The sequence below is a fragment of the Octopus bimaculoides genome, chromosome 16 (assembly GCF_001194135.2).
Source record: "Octopus bimaculoides isolate UCB-OBI-ISO-001 chromosome 16, ASM119413v2, whole genome shotgun sequence".
Lineage (NCBI taxonomy): Eukaryota > Metazoa > Mollusca > Cephalopoda > Octopoda > Octopodidae > Octopus > Octopus bimaculoides.
The window spans coordinates 10,250,737-10,266,695 of record NC_068996.1 but is presented as its reverse complement, the minus strand read 5'-3'; the positions used below and the strand labels follow the sequence as shown (position 1 = coordinate 10,266,695).

Below are 15,959 nucleotides of genomic sequence, written 5' to 3'. Positions count from 1 at the left end.
GATTCCGAATATGCAAAAATATTAACAGAATCCAATTTCATCTTTATTACATTTCACTTATGATTTTTAGACTTTTTAAGGGAGAGTGAGGATGGGAAAGTACTGACGTTTCGAAGAGAGAGAAAAATACAAACAATACACTTATTTCAGGCTCATCTTTACAGAGCCATTTTTTATTCCCTGCTTATTCTAGGTCATACGGGGGTGATTGCATATTCAGAATCTCCCATATGTAAATTGTAGGAATACGAAAATTTATTTACTGAAAAATTGCCGTGGATGGGGGGTGAGAAATTCATTGCATGCCCAACCCCGGAAGTCACCGCACGCCACTGGTATATACATGTCATGTGTTCACATGATCAATGAGGCTATTGGATGTTGTTATACATCACTAGTCACAGTACACTTTGCAATGTTTTAGTTTCTTATTTCTTTATTGCCCACAAGGGGCTACACACAGAAGGGACAAATAAAAGGACAGACAAAGGATTAAGTCGATTATATCGACCCCAGTGCGTAACTGGTACTTATTTAATCAACCCCGAAAGGATGAAAAGCAAAGTCAACCTCGGCGGAATTTGAACTCAGAACGTAGCGGCAGACGAAATACCGCTAAGCATTTCGCCCAGCGTGCTAATGTTTCTGCCCGCTCGCTGCCTTAAATGTTTTAGCTTCTGAAGGATGTCACCCACGTGACTAGGAGAGTGGGTCAACATTTCCCCTGATCTTAAGGCTGGTGGAAGGAACCTGTGGAAGAGGTAGACCCAGGAAGACACAGGATGAGGTGGTGAAGCATGACCTTTGAACATTGGGCCTCAGTGAGGCAATGACAGAAGACCGAGACCTTTGGAGATATGCTGTGACTGGGAAGACCTCTCAACTAAAGTGAGATCGCAGCCGATGCCAGTGTTGCATGTCCAGTCCATTTAAGAGTACCCCTGATGCGTCTAGTGATATGATACGCTTGAAAAGATCTGTTGACTCAAGTAAAAACTAAAATTGTAGCTGTGGCCAGTGCCCTCTGACTGGCTCCCGTTCTGGTGGCACATAAAAATGCATCGTCCAAACATGGTCGATGCCATGGTCGATGCCTGACTGGCTTCCATGCTGATGGCATGTAAAAAGCACCATCTGAACATGATCGATGCCAGGACCACCTGACTGGCCTCTGTGCCAGTGGCACATAAAAAGCACCATTCAAACATGGCCGATGCCAGATCCACCTGACTGGCTCCCATGCCGGAGGCATGTAAAAGTCCATCTGAATGTGGCTGATGCCAGTACCCACTGACTGGCTCCCATGCCGGTGGCACATAAAAAGCACCCACTATACTCTCAGAGTGGTTGGTGTTAGGAAAGGCATCCAGCCATAGAAACATTGCCAGATCAGATTGGAGCCTGATGTAGCCTCTGGCTCTCCAGACCTCAGTCAAACCATCCAACCCATGCTAGCATGCAAAACGGACATTAAACAATGATGATGATGATGATGATGATTATGACACACACACACACACACACACACATATAAGAGAGCGTAGAAATAATGGTCCTTACATATGTTTTTTATTGCTTCCCAACATCTTGGTCTTGGGTTCAGTCCAACTGCATGGCAAATATCTTTTGCTATAGCCCTGGACCAACCAAAGCCTCGTGAGTGGATTTTGTACATAGAAACTGAAAGAAACCTATCAAATATGTGTGTGTATGTGTGTTACTGTCTCTTTGTCTTGACTTGATGTGATTGTTTTAAATGAGTATCACTGTCATGAAACTGTTGTCTTTCATTTCCAATCTTCCATCAAAACATGTCTGACCATGGAGGAAATATTACCTAACTTACAACCAGGTGAGCATTAATGACTGGAAGGGCATCTGGCTGTAGAAAATCTGCCTCAACAAAATTCTCTCCAAGCAGAGTTTAGTGTCCAATGAAGGAAAGGTTGGCACGAGTGCCAGTCATCGAATTTGGTTCGATTTCGATTTCACTTGCCTCAACAGGTCTTCGCAAGCAAAGTTTAGTGTCCAATGAAGGAAAGGTACGCATAAGTGGGCTGGCTACACCCCTGGCAGCCTTGGATTTAGGTCTCACTTGGCTTGCCGAGTCTTCTCATACACAGCATATTTCCAAATGTCTCGGTCACTAGTCATTGCCTTGGTAAGGCTTAATGTTTGAAGGTCATGCTTCACCACCTCATCCCAGGTCTTCCTGGGCCTACCTCTTCCACGGGTTCCTGCAACTGTTAGGGTGTGGCACTTTTTCACACAGCTATCCTCGTCCATTCTCGCCACATGACCATACCAGCGCAATCGTCTCTCTTGCACACCACAACTGATGCTTCTTAGATCCAACTTTTCTATCAAGGTACTTACACTCTGTCGGGTATGCACACTGATATTTCACATCCAGTGGAGCATACTGGGTTCGTTTCTTGCTTCTTGCTTATATATATGTATGTATGTATGTATGTATGTATGTATATGCACACTCACATATACAAGAAATCCATCCTCATTGATTGCCTTAAATAACTCATAAAAGCCCTGAAATGGGACACAGTCACTTCTTGATAGAAAATATGTTTTTCAGCATACCTGTATACAGATTATTGTCAATAATTTACAATAAATTTGTGACCACACACTGTAAAGCAAACAAATCTGAGTATTCAAATGTTGAATAATGTTGAAAGGTTTTGATTCCTGGTAGAAGCCACTCCTCTGAAGCTTATTTAAAAACTAGTTGAGAGTTGCAAGAAGTATGTCAAATTGTTTTTAAAAAAAAGTTACCTTGCTAGATAAACATACTGAAGTTATCGTGTTTAACAAGCAAGCTTCAATATTTGCCTTTAACATAACAAATATTTAATGTTACAATAATTGAGATACATTTTAAGCAACAAACCTGATTATCAAGAATTTGATCATATGGTTCGGAAGCAATCTTCTCAGTCATGTAGCCAAATTTGCTCCTTAATTTTTAAAAATATTCCAAATATTTAGAGCACTGTTTTGTGTAAAGGATAGTTTTGGTTCTTGGCCTGAGTGAGATAATACTTTTCTTAGATTCATAAAACTGTTGGAATTGCGATGAACAAGCCATGAACTAAATAAAGATGAATCAAAATTATAACTTATTTTTTAATTCAGTTTTATTGCTATTTATTTTCAAATTCTACAATTTTGTTGCTCAAGTTTGTGTAGGAAACTGAAAACTAAAACACACACATGTATGGGTATGTATGGTTTATTTTTTGGGTTTTTTTTTTTTGAAAAATTCTTAAAACACATAAAACTACAGCATGTGCATATGAAGTTGGAAAACACTTTTGTCATGATTACAAGTGTGGGTTCATGCTCCACAGGCAGACACTGACTTTTTCTATCCAAAGGGTTTTTCAACCCAATATTTACATGCTTTTATTTATAGCTTTATGTCCTTTGAGATCCACTATTCAAAAAAGTAATTATTTCACATTCTCTCAAAAATTTACAAATTCTTGAAATTGACCATGCATATATATGTGTGTGTGTGTGTGTGTGTGTGTGTGTGTGTGTGTGTGTGTGTGTGTGTGTGTGTGTGTGTGTGTGTGTGTGTGTGTGTGTACTTTACACTTAGCTAAACTGTTATTTATTTATATATGTATTTATATATGTGTGTGTATGTGTGTATGTGTGTGTGTGTGTGCGTGTGTCATTGTCTCATTGTCTCTTTTTAACCAAATCCATATATATGTGTGTGTGTGTGTGTGTGTATGAATTTTACACCTAGCTAAATTGTTATGTATTTATATATGTATTTATATATATGTGTGTGTGTGTGTATGCATGTACAATAAGTGAACAAATGAAAGAAAGTTGCACACAGTGTATTTGGTTGGAGTTACATGTATTTAATAACAATTTGACTAAGCTGAGCATTACTTGAAGTTTCATGGGTGATTGGAAGGCATCCACCTCATTACATGTTCAGAGACAGAGTATAGATTTTGAAAGTAATCCAAAATGCCTTCTAGTTGTTTGAACCTTTATTGTTCAGCTTTGATCATGTGGTTGCAATGCTATCTCAAAGTAACATCAGCTATTTCTTTATTTTTAAGTTTACATGTTGTGGACAAGGATGCTTGTGCCACTTTGATGACAGGCTGCAGTTTGGTATATTCGATGACTACAAATCCTTATATGTTGTACCATACATGATCAGGTAAGCAAAGATAAATGGTCATTCTGAGGAGTTTGACCATATTGGTGATAGGAAAAGCATTAAAGATTAAACATATGTTGCCTTTCTGACCATGCCAACATATATATAGATCACTAACTGTGATTTTGATCTTTCTTCAAAGGCCTTCGTATGAAATACCACCAATGTTTCTTTGCACAACTACACTTCCTGACAATTGCTTCAACTTTGGCTCTCAAACTGACGGATCTTGAGAAATGTGTCCCAGATGCTGGCACTTAGTTTTATGTGCTTTAAATTCCTCCTAGTTAATCTTTTTTTCAGCAAGCAAGGTATCCAATATCTCTACCAATTTTGTCTTTGTTTCAGAATTCTTGATTCACTCAGACAACATGTCATATGCACATTAATTGAGAATAAATTCAACCAGCCACAGGCAACCTTTTGTGATAACAGGGTTGCAGGAGAAATTCAAAGTTATTTTTCATTAGGTACACCATTCAGAATGTCCAGCAAACTGCAGGCTGTTCATGACTAGATTAAACACTTATTTCATCATTGAATCTGTTCAAGCTGGAGCCACTTACCACTTAATCTTTATTGTAAGATTAAATGCACTTAGATTTGTGAATTAAAATATATGGCCCTTATTTTACGGGCATCATCATCATCATCATCGTCGTTTAATGTTCGCTTTCCATACTAGCATGGGTTGGACGATTTGACTGAAGACTGGTGAACCAGATGGCTACACCAGGCTCCAATCTGATTTGGTAAAGTTTCTACAACTGGATGCCCTTCCTAACGCCAACCACTCCGAGAGTGTAGTGGGTGCTTTTACGTGCCACTGGCACAAGGCCAGTCAGGCGGTATGGCAACAGCCACGCTCAAAATGGTGTATTTTACATGCCACCTGCACAGGAGCCAGTTCGGCGGCATGGCTACGATCTCGCTCGAATGTCTTTACATGTGCCATCCGGCACAAGTGCCAGGAAGGCGACGCTGGGCACAGGTGCCATGACAATTGCGCTTTCGCAGTGTATCAAAATTAGGCAGCTGCTGTGAGCGGGTCAATTTAATATATAAGATACTCCAATAATACAAAATATGTTAAACCAATTAAGCCTTAATTTGTAAAAAATGTACAGCAACGATTGCTTCTTTTTTGTGGTTAATTGTTTTATTGTTATTTGAATTATGAACAGATTAAAGAAATTATGTGTGATTTATAAACAGATTTGTGGTTGACAGAACATCCAGTGAAATAAATGGGTAATACTTAAACAGAATGTATTAATCCCTTAGCATTCAAATTACTCTGTCAAATATAATGCTTAATTATTCACATTGTTTTAAATTAATTATGCATTATCTCATAGCTTTAAGATTTTGATGATATGATTGTTTATTTTCAGAATGACATCATAAAGTAGATCCAAGAGGTAAGATCTGACTGGTTCGAACATAACACAGGTAGAATATTTAGAGCTGATATAACCTATTTAACTGCTAAGGGATTAAAACATTAAGTTATGCGTGAGAAACATAATGTGTATTCACCAATGTAATGTTGTGGTACAGCGTGGCTGGTATGGACATAGTACATACTTAACATTATAATACTGTGATGTAGTATGGGTAGTGAAATAATATATAACCAACATTATAATGCAGAGGTATAGTATGGATAGTGAAATTATGTGCTGAACATTATAATTAACCAAATGTAAACATAGTTAAAAATAATACATTTCTAAATCTCTCAGAGAGGTTTATGCAGTAGTCATATGATGAAGTAGTTGTATGCTGTCATTTTAATGTCATGCTACTCCAGACTGATGACAAGCAAAGACTCAGAAACATGTCTCTGGATGCAGGCTTGGACACAGGAAATGTGTCAAGGCCGATAGGAAGCGGTGCAGCTTCCTAGGTCTAACCAACAGTAGTATTATTCCCTTCAGGTAAACATAGTTTTACAAAAGTTTAAGTTATAGCACATACACACACACATGCGTGTGTACACACACACACACACACACACACACATTCACACAGATACACACACACATACATGTGTGGCACTCCATCAGTTACAGTAACAAGGGTTCCAGTTGATCCAACCAACAGAAGCGCTTGCTTGTGAAATTAACATGCAAGTGGCTGAGCACACCTCAGACACACATACCCCCAACATCGTTCTCAGGGAGATTCAGCATGACACAGAATGCGATATGGTTGACCTTTTGAATTACAGGTACAACTCGTGTTTGCCAGTTGAGTAGACTGGAGCAACATGAAATAAAGTGTCTTGCTCAAGGTCACAAGGCATTGCTGGGAATTGAACATGCAACCTTACAATTGTGAGCCGAATGCCCTAACCACTAAGCCATGTGCTTTCACTCACACACACATATATATCCATATATACATGCATATATATGTGTGTGTGTATATATATGTATGTGTGTGTGTGTGTATGTGTATATATATATATATATACACACATACACATACATATATCATCATCATCATCATCATCGTTTAACGTCCGCTTTCCATGCTAGCATGGGTTGGACAATTTGACTGAGGACTGGTGAAACCAGATGGCTACACCAGGCTCCAATCTGATTTATATATGTGTATATATATATATATATATATATATATATATATATATATATACACACACATATACATATACACATACATATATATATGCATGTATATATGCATATATATATGTGTGTGTGTGAGTGAAAGCACATGGCTTAGTGGTTAGGGTGTTTGGCACATAGTCGCAAGATCATGTGTTTGATTCCTGGCAATGCCTTGTGTTTTAAATTAATTATGCATTATCTCATAGCTTTAAGATTTTGATGATATGATTGTTTATTTTCAGAATGACATCATAAAGTAGATCCAAGAGGTAAGATCTGGCTGGTTCGAACATAACACAGGTAGAATACACCGATATATATAAACAAGGTGTCCACAAAGTCTGGGTACATGGGGATTAACACGTACTTTAAGAAATTATTATTTCTTATATTTAATTGTTTATGTTATGATTTTATTTACTCCATGTACCCAGACTGTGTGAACACCCTGTATATATATATATATATATATATATATATATATATATTTGTATATGTATATATATAATTATATGCATGTGTGTGTATATATAAATATACATGTGTGTATGGATGTATGTATGTATGTATGTATGTATGTATGTATGTAGGTAGGTAGGTAGGTATACAGCTATTCCTGACTTTCATTGATCTGGAGAAAATGTTTGTTAGAGCACTATGTTCAATAATTTTGTGGTTATTAAAGACACCAAATATAGACAAACTGCTTGTAAGAGCTATACAAACTACATACAAATCTATAATGGACTTTCTCAATGATATCCAAACTCTTCTGCGACACTGTCTACAAGAACTTTTCTCATGGAATCGACTTATTGAATGGACTCGCATTTCAATGAGAAAAAGTAAGAATCAACAACAATTTCAGTGATAAATTTAATGTGAACGTAGGAGTCCATCAAGGGTCACTCCACAGTCCTCTCCTATTCCTCATAGTCCTGCGCACTATCACACAGGAGTTTAAGACTGGATGTCTTCGGGATCTCTTATACAAGGGGGTACCCAAAAGTAACTGGCAATGTTCTCTGTGAGACAAACCTGTTGCAGTTTAGGCTTCTGTCACTAGAAACCATTTGATGTAAGCCTCAGGCATCAGTCTGCTGACCGGTGGCATCAGGTGACGTTGTACTGTGACATGGTGTGTTTTTGTTTTGTAGTGTTTCTCCCCTGTTTGTCAAGTTTTGCAATGGCTGAAACAAAGGAACAGCATGCTTCTGTGAAATTCTGTTTGCTGCTGGGAAAAACAGTGGCTGAAACAGTTATCATGCTTCAAAGAGATTACAAGGATGCTGCCATGAACAAAACACAAGTTTACAAGTGGTTTCCATGCTTTAAGAATGGTCACTTGTCGCTTGAGGACCAACCTCATTCAGGACGACCATTGACCTTCCAAATGAATGAAAACATCAGGAAAATTCATGAACTGATTTTTGAGGACTGTCACCCAATGATTGATGAACTTGTTGATATGACTGGTATGTCCTGGAGTTCCTCCCAAAGAATTTTGAGCGAGGAATTGCAAATGAAAAATGCTGCAGCAAAATCTGTGCCTCTCTTCCTCATGGAAGATCAAAAGTAGTCATGACTGAATGTGTCATGAACTGAAAGAAGAATTGGAAGTTGATCTGAACCTTTTTTTCAAAGATCATCTGGAGTGATGAAATCTGATGCTATGGAATTTGCAGATGTGGACGAAGTAAAGAAAAAAATGACAGAGGTGTTAAAAAGCATAACTTTGCAAGAGTTCCAGCACTGCTTCGAATTGTGCAAAACATGTCTGGACCAATACATTTCTTTAAATGGAGAATACTTTGAAGGTGATAAAAGTGTAAACATGTAAAACTAAATAAATAAAATAATATTGCAAAATTCTGGTTTCTGTTAAGGTACCTCTCGTATACTGTTGATTTAGTTCTCATAACTGAATGTCGAGGGGAACTAAAGGGGAAATTCCGGGCATGAAGCTAAATTTGAATTGACAGGTCTTAAGGTAAGCTTAGTAAAGAAGAATGTTTTAATAAATAGGATGGCTTTGTTCACAAAGAGATGTGGCAACTATCAAAATACTGTTTCAAAATGACCCATCCAACTCATGCAAGCTTGGAAAAATAGAAGTAAATTGATGATGAAAGGGAGAAGGAGGAGGAGGAGGAGAGTGATGACGATGATGATGACGATGACGACAACGATGATGACGATGGCAGCAGTGTAGGGTGGTGGTGAAGATGCTGACAATAATGATGATGACAAATTGTTTCTGGCAATCACACTGAACACTGATTGGCAGATTGTCTGGGAAACCAATTAACTGTCTACAGCTTAATTAAAAACGATTTGCTAATCATTGCGTAAGTGAGAGTGTATGTGCACATGAGTGCGTATGTGTGTGAGAATGAGTGTGTGCATGTGTGTGAGAGTGTCTGTATGTGTGTGTATGTGCATGAGTGTATATGTGTGTCTGTGTGTGTGTGATGTTCTATGTATCGGTTTATTCCTTTGTGGCTATCTGTTACTGGGGAGTTTTTGCAAATCAACAATTTCTACAGGTTTCCTGCATTCCTCTTCTCCAAATAGTTTAGCACAAACATTCCAGTAGCGATTACTCTCATTAAATTTACCAAAATGTTGGTATATATTAAATAGCAGCTGGTATGTAGCCACCCTTATGGGTGCATACTGTAACGCAGCTAACAACCGCTGCTCAGCTTTTTCATACTGGCCTAAAGAATACAAGAAATGACCTTCATGAAGAAAAATATCGTTAAGAGTTAAATTATTTTCTGATATAGAAGAAAATGGATTCAAGAAATACTTGAAGTTTTTTTTCAATGTTGTATTGCTTACTTTTTTCAAGACTTTTATCATTCCTGATTGAAAAACTAACTTAAAACCAAGATCAATAAATTTCTGGAATTTTTTAACGATAAGATAATTATAAACATTATTTTTCATAAGCTTCTTTATTAGATATGGAGTATTATACACTGATAAATAATCAGATATGTTAGATAATGCACTGACGTGGGTTGTAGGCTTATTAGTGTTATCAACTTTTAACCATTCAAACTGATATTTTATAGGGATTCTAGACTCTTTGCTGAATTCATAAAATTCCATGTGGATGAGAGGAAGGAAGGGTACATCTCTATGAAGAAGGCTATAAGCACCGCTGAAGTATAAACTTTCATCTAAAAAGACACCTGTTACATCATCTTCAAGGTGAACATAATATAAGCATTGATTTATATTTCCAGATTCAAAGTTATCTGAATATGACCAATCAGCTGTGGACTTTCCACTTGGAAATAAATTCCATTGGTGTTTAACATAAACCAACAATAAGAAAACCAGAGATGAATTTAAAGTAGTTTTTGTGGTTTTTGTGGTTTTTGATATTACTTTGGAATATATGCAGTGCAAAATAGTCTTCAGTGTACTAGCGTAGACTATCAATACAAGAACAACAAAATTATGCAAAAATCGCATTTCTTTGTGTCCTTTTAGTGAGAATGTGAATAATACAATAATTGCAGAGGAACTGAGAAATAAAGATGTATAAGTACAGTGATACACAAAGGGATTTGATATTTTAAACTTTCTAACTTTGATTACCAAGATTGTGAGGAATGTTAAGACTAGCATCAAAATCACAGCAGCATTATGTAATACAATGTTTATAAAGTAAAAGGAAATGCCAAATTGACCAAAAAACATATTTGAATGATCTGAAAAGACATTAAACAGAAACCACTGTTTAGGGCTTATAAAAAATTTACCATATGTATAATAATCATCAATTGCTCCTATAGCGATTCCCAAGAGAACACCAAAAGTAATGATTATAAACTGTTGAAAAAACAATCTCCACTTGGAAATATACCAAGATAATACTGGGCAAAAAATAGCTGTATAGAAAACAAGCAGATCAATACGTATATAGAGAAGAATACCAATCATAATTCCAGTGCCAAAGTTTCTGAGATGCTTTCCAATTACTCCTATTATAGTGTTATTATTTCCTGTGTTGTTTTTATCTCTATAAATTTTCTCAGCATCAGTTTTTTTTGAGATTCTCTTTAGAACATCATTGTTCCAGGAAATATTTCTATTCTCCCTAATATCTACGGTTCCATTTCTGTTAACTTTTATAGTATTTTTTGTATAGAAACAAGGAAGATCAGAACAAAGGGTTCTCCAGATTACTGATAATGACAAAAACACAAAAGGGGACAAAAAAGTAGAAATTAGTGTGTGTGTACCGAAAACAGATAAGTGAACAGAGAATGCTGCCAGAATACATGCTATGACAGCTAAATCATGTGACTTGTAAGCTTCTCTTGAAAATTTATAGACACTCCAGGGTAGGAAAGAAGTGATTGTTGCATGTATAGTCTTCCATATCTACAAAGAGAAAAAAATTATGTATAAGTAAAAGGGTTTTTTTTTGTCATATACATTTATTAATATGAAGAAAAAAAAAACAGAATTTACAGTTTTTTTTATATATGCAAACATTTAGAGATCTTCAATGCCAGAATTAAATTTAATCACTCAAGTGTTAAGTTACAGTGACAAAGAATTTTAATTAGTTAAATATTAGTTAAATGAACCAAAATCAAATTTGAAGCATGTATGCATGTGTGTGTGGTGTGTGGTGTGTGTGTGTGGTGTGGTGTGTGTGTGTGTGTGTGTGTGTGTGTGTGTGTGTGTGTGTGTGCGTGCGGTGTGTGTCTGAAAATGTCATCATGGTATTATCTACCAATGAGACTTGATGTTGTAGATAGGACACTCTCTAATGAAGGATAATTCCAAGGAAGGATAATTCCAAAACTAAGAAATAAGAACCTACAATATGGTAGAAGCCATAGCCACTCATAATTAAAAGGAATACTGGTGGAATGTCCCAGTGACGACCTCAAAAAAAATGTAAACACAACAGACTTGATATAATGATTTGAGATAGAGAAGAGAAACTGTGCACAGTTGTAGAAATTAGCTGCCCAGCAGATGTTAACATAAAGCTGGAGATCAGTGAAAAAGAGAACACCTATGCTGAACTATTAAGAGATCTGCATTTACTCTATCCAGATTACAATTTCTGGTTTATACCTGTAATTATTGGGGCCCTGGGATATGTAACACACTACCTAAATGCCAATCTTGAGAAATTAGGCTTCTCAAAACCGGAAAGGAGAAAGCTAATTCGATGACTACAGATCCAAGCCATAATTGGAACTGTAAAAAAATCTGTAAAGCTTTCCAGAAATTTATCATTTAAATATATATATGAGCATGTCTAGATATGCAACTATATACATGAGAATACAAACAATAAACATACAAATCTGCACATATACATACATACATATATACATACATACATACATACATACATGCATGCATGCATACAGACATACATACATACATACGTACACACACACATACATACATACATACATACATACGTACGTATGTACGTACATACATACATACATACATACATACATACATAAATACATACATACAAACAAAAATACCCTGTTGTTGATGTTGAAATTCCAATGAAGGAACCTTGGATCTAGGTTAGAAACCGGTTCTTTCTCTATTGGCAAGAAATCTTGAAATAAACTGAATAATGACATACATACATATATGCAAACATACATACATACATACAAACATACATACAAACATACATACATACATGCATACATACATACATACGTACATACATAAATACATACATACATACATGCATACATACATATATTCATACATACATACATACATACAGTATTGTGCCACTTTAAGCTATTATAAACTTCTACTAATTGCCAACTTATAAGTGAATGTTTCACATTGCATTTTTGATAGATGAAACATTGGCCTTGTTGGAGTCATTTCCATACCTAATCATTATATTTTGTAGTAGGGGTTCTGAATGAGAGGTCAAGATGCGAGACGACCACCAAAATTGGCCATGCAAAGGTTTTCAGCCACCTCATGTAAACCAATCAAGATACAGTGTTTTGAAACAGAAAAATGTCTATAATGAAAATTTGTTACATAATATTCATTTCAATAAGTTACTGTACATTAATATTTCATGTGGCCTTCCTTAGCTTGAATAATTTCTTCAGTGCGCCTGGGAAGAGATGCATACAAATCCTTCACCATCTTCACAGGTATGAGATGCCATTCTCTGTGGCTAAGTTCCCACAACTCTTCAAGATTTTGTGGATTCTTCTGACAAACTCTTCTCTTTTGTTCTGTCAACATTTGCTTAATGATATTTAAGTCAGGGCTCTGAGCTGGCCAACCTTTCAATATGGTAACACCTTCATCAGCCAGACTCTTTTGTGCTGCACACGATCTGTGACATGGAGCTCTGTCATTTTGAAAAATTTCACCTTCATCTAAGTCTGGTATCAAAATGTCCTTCAGAAACTGGATGTATTTGGCACTATTCAAGTTACCATCAATTTTAACCAACTTTCTTGAACCATCACTTTTTATGTATCCCCAAAGCATCAGACTCTCACCCCAAACTTTACTGTTTTCATTGTATAAGTGGGTCATTTTGCTTTCTAATGAGCAAGAATTTGTCAGATGGCCTCTAGAAAAGCGAAACAAATGTACAGCACAATGATGTAAACAGTACAACAAAATAAAAGATACATACAAATTGACCCTAAACTCTGCTGTGTGTGCGCACTAAGTTTTAACAGTCTAGCTCACTTCTGCTGTTTACAGCAGTGCTTGGGAGGAATGCATGTTGTGTGTGATTGTTGCATTGACCATGGCAGAGAAAGTTGAGCAGAGAATCTGCATCAAATTTTGCCAAAACTTGGCGATACATACTCAGAGGCCTATGCAAAGTTTTCAAAAATTTTTCATCGTTCTCGACACAATCAAGATTTTGTGCAACTGAAACTCAAGTGTCTTTTTGGTCAGCTGGTTAGCACAAACTTGGCAGACATGTACCTCATACCCAAATCTTCAGTGATAATGGACTGAACTGAACCGTAATTAATCTACATATCCTCTGATAACTCACGGATGGTGATTCGATGATTTCCCCTCATAGCAGCATGTACATCTCTGATGTTTTTCTCAGTTCTGCTGACTGCAGGTCTCCCAGAACGTTCATCAATATCGACATTTCTTGGAAACGTCTGAACCACTCGTATGGTTGTGTGCAGCTCAAATACTCTTCTCCATAAACTTTCTGCAAATCTGTGTAGGCCTCTGAGCAGATATCACCATGATAACTTTCTCTGCTATGGTCAGTGCGGCGATTACACGCTACACACCTTTGTTCCAAGCACTGCTGTAAACAGCAGAAGTGAGTTAGAATCTTAAAACTTAGTGCACATGCACAGCAGAGTTTAAGGTCAATCTGTGCCAAGTGGCTTTACTCTGTATGCTTTAGCTTTGTTACTATGGCAACAGTCCGAATACTTATTGATTAAACCTCGTATAAAAAGCCATGTGGCCACAAAACAGATGGATATGAGGAAATGCAAAGGAAAATGAAAATGTCCTGTAGGAGTGGAGATGAGAGAAGGACAGACAGAAAATCAGAATGAGAGAAAGAAAGAGAAAGAGAGAGGGAGGAAGGCAAGAGATAGACAAAGAAAGAGAAAGAAACAGAAATAGACATATATATATATATATATATATATATATATAAATTTCAATAATAGGACGAATTCTTTTACAGGAATTTATCAAGTAGCTAGCGTGAAAAAAAACCTCATAAGGGAGTCCCTCATGGCGTGAGGCGTTATTGTATAGTAATGCCCTTATATAAATATAAATATATATATATATATATATATATATATATATATATATATATACACACATGGAAAAAGAGGCGTGGCGTTCGTGGGAAGGCCTGTTTCAACGAAGTCGCGTATTGTCCTTGCCTTCGAAACATGGAGTAGATGAAACAGGGACAACTGAAGAAGGGAAATATTCTTTATGTTGCATGTCTCGTTTCTCTGTTTGTTTTTTTCGTTGTTCGAAAAAAAGTTCGTTTTCTATGTTTGCATTGTTTTCGTTTCTCATTGTGTTTAACGTTTTTTTTTATGTCCTGTACCCATATATGCATGTATATATACATATAGATGTAGGTATGTATATGTATGGATATATGCATATATTTATATATTATTTATATTATATATATACATATACACAGGGTGTCCCAAAAGTGACTGATGGGTTTCGAGTTTTAATAATTTCCTTAACTTTACAAATAAATGCATGAAATTTTGATACAATATAAAGGACAATGGAAATTAATTATTTAAACTTTCCCCTCTTTTTTCAGATTTTATGTTCTTTCATTTGAATGGGTTCATCAACAAATGAAATTGCAGCTTTTGGGGCTCTGAGAAACCAAGGACAGTACACCAACGAGAACTGCTCTTTGTAAGGTGCACAATATGGTGTGGATTGACAGCAAATGAAGTTATCGGTTCTTATTTCTTTGAGGATGATGACAGAAATGCTGTCACAGTGACTGGAGAATGGTACAGAACTATGATTGAGACCTTTTTGCACCCGGCCATTCAAAGCAGACCTCACACATGGTTCTAGCAACTGCTCGTACCACAAGAGAAACAATGCAGTTGCTACTGCAGTGCTTTGGAGAGAGAATAATCTCCCACTTTGGCAATGTCAACTGGCCTTCACATTCCACAGACTTGACTAACGTGGATATTTTCTTGTGGGGATACTTGAAAGAGAAGGTTTATGTCAAGAAACCAGAGACCTTGGTGCAACTGAAGGAGAACACCAATAGAGAAATCAGAGAAGTGGGGTCTGAAACTCTTGAGGGTGTTATGGTACAAGTTTTGGAAAGAACATGGGTGTGTGAAACCGAAAATGGCTGCCATTTAAACGATGGCATTTTTCATATGTGATGGAGTGGTGTTGCAAAATTTGACTTGTGCAAATTAATTTTCATTATGTCCTTTAAATTGGATCAAAATTTCATGCATTTATTTGTAGAGTTAAGGAAGTTATTAAAAATTGAAATCCATCAGTGACTTTTGGGACATGCAGTATATATATATGTGTGTGTGTATATATATATATATATATAT

The 15,959-nt window shown here is 36.5% G+C and overlaps 1 protein-coding gene across 1 annotated transcript in view; it reads right to left on the bottom strand.

The window, feature by feature from the left end:
* Positions 1–6,941: 6,941 nt before the first annotated feature.
* LOC106876918 (uncharacterized) overlaps positions 6,942–15,959 on the bottom strand; it is a 29,690-nt gene continuing 20,672 nt past the window's right edge. The window contains exon 3 of the mRNA XM_052973621.1: positions 6,942–11,244. Coding sequence (XP_052829581.1) covers positions 9,346–11,244 — 1,899 coding nt within the window. The 3' untranslated portion in view covers positions 6,942–9,345. The remainder of the gene's footprint in view (positions 11,245–15,959) is intronic.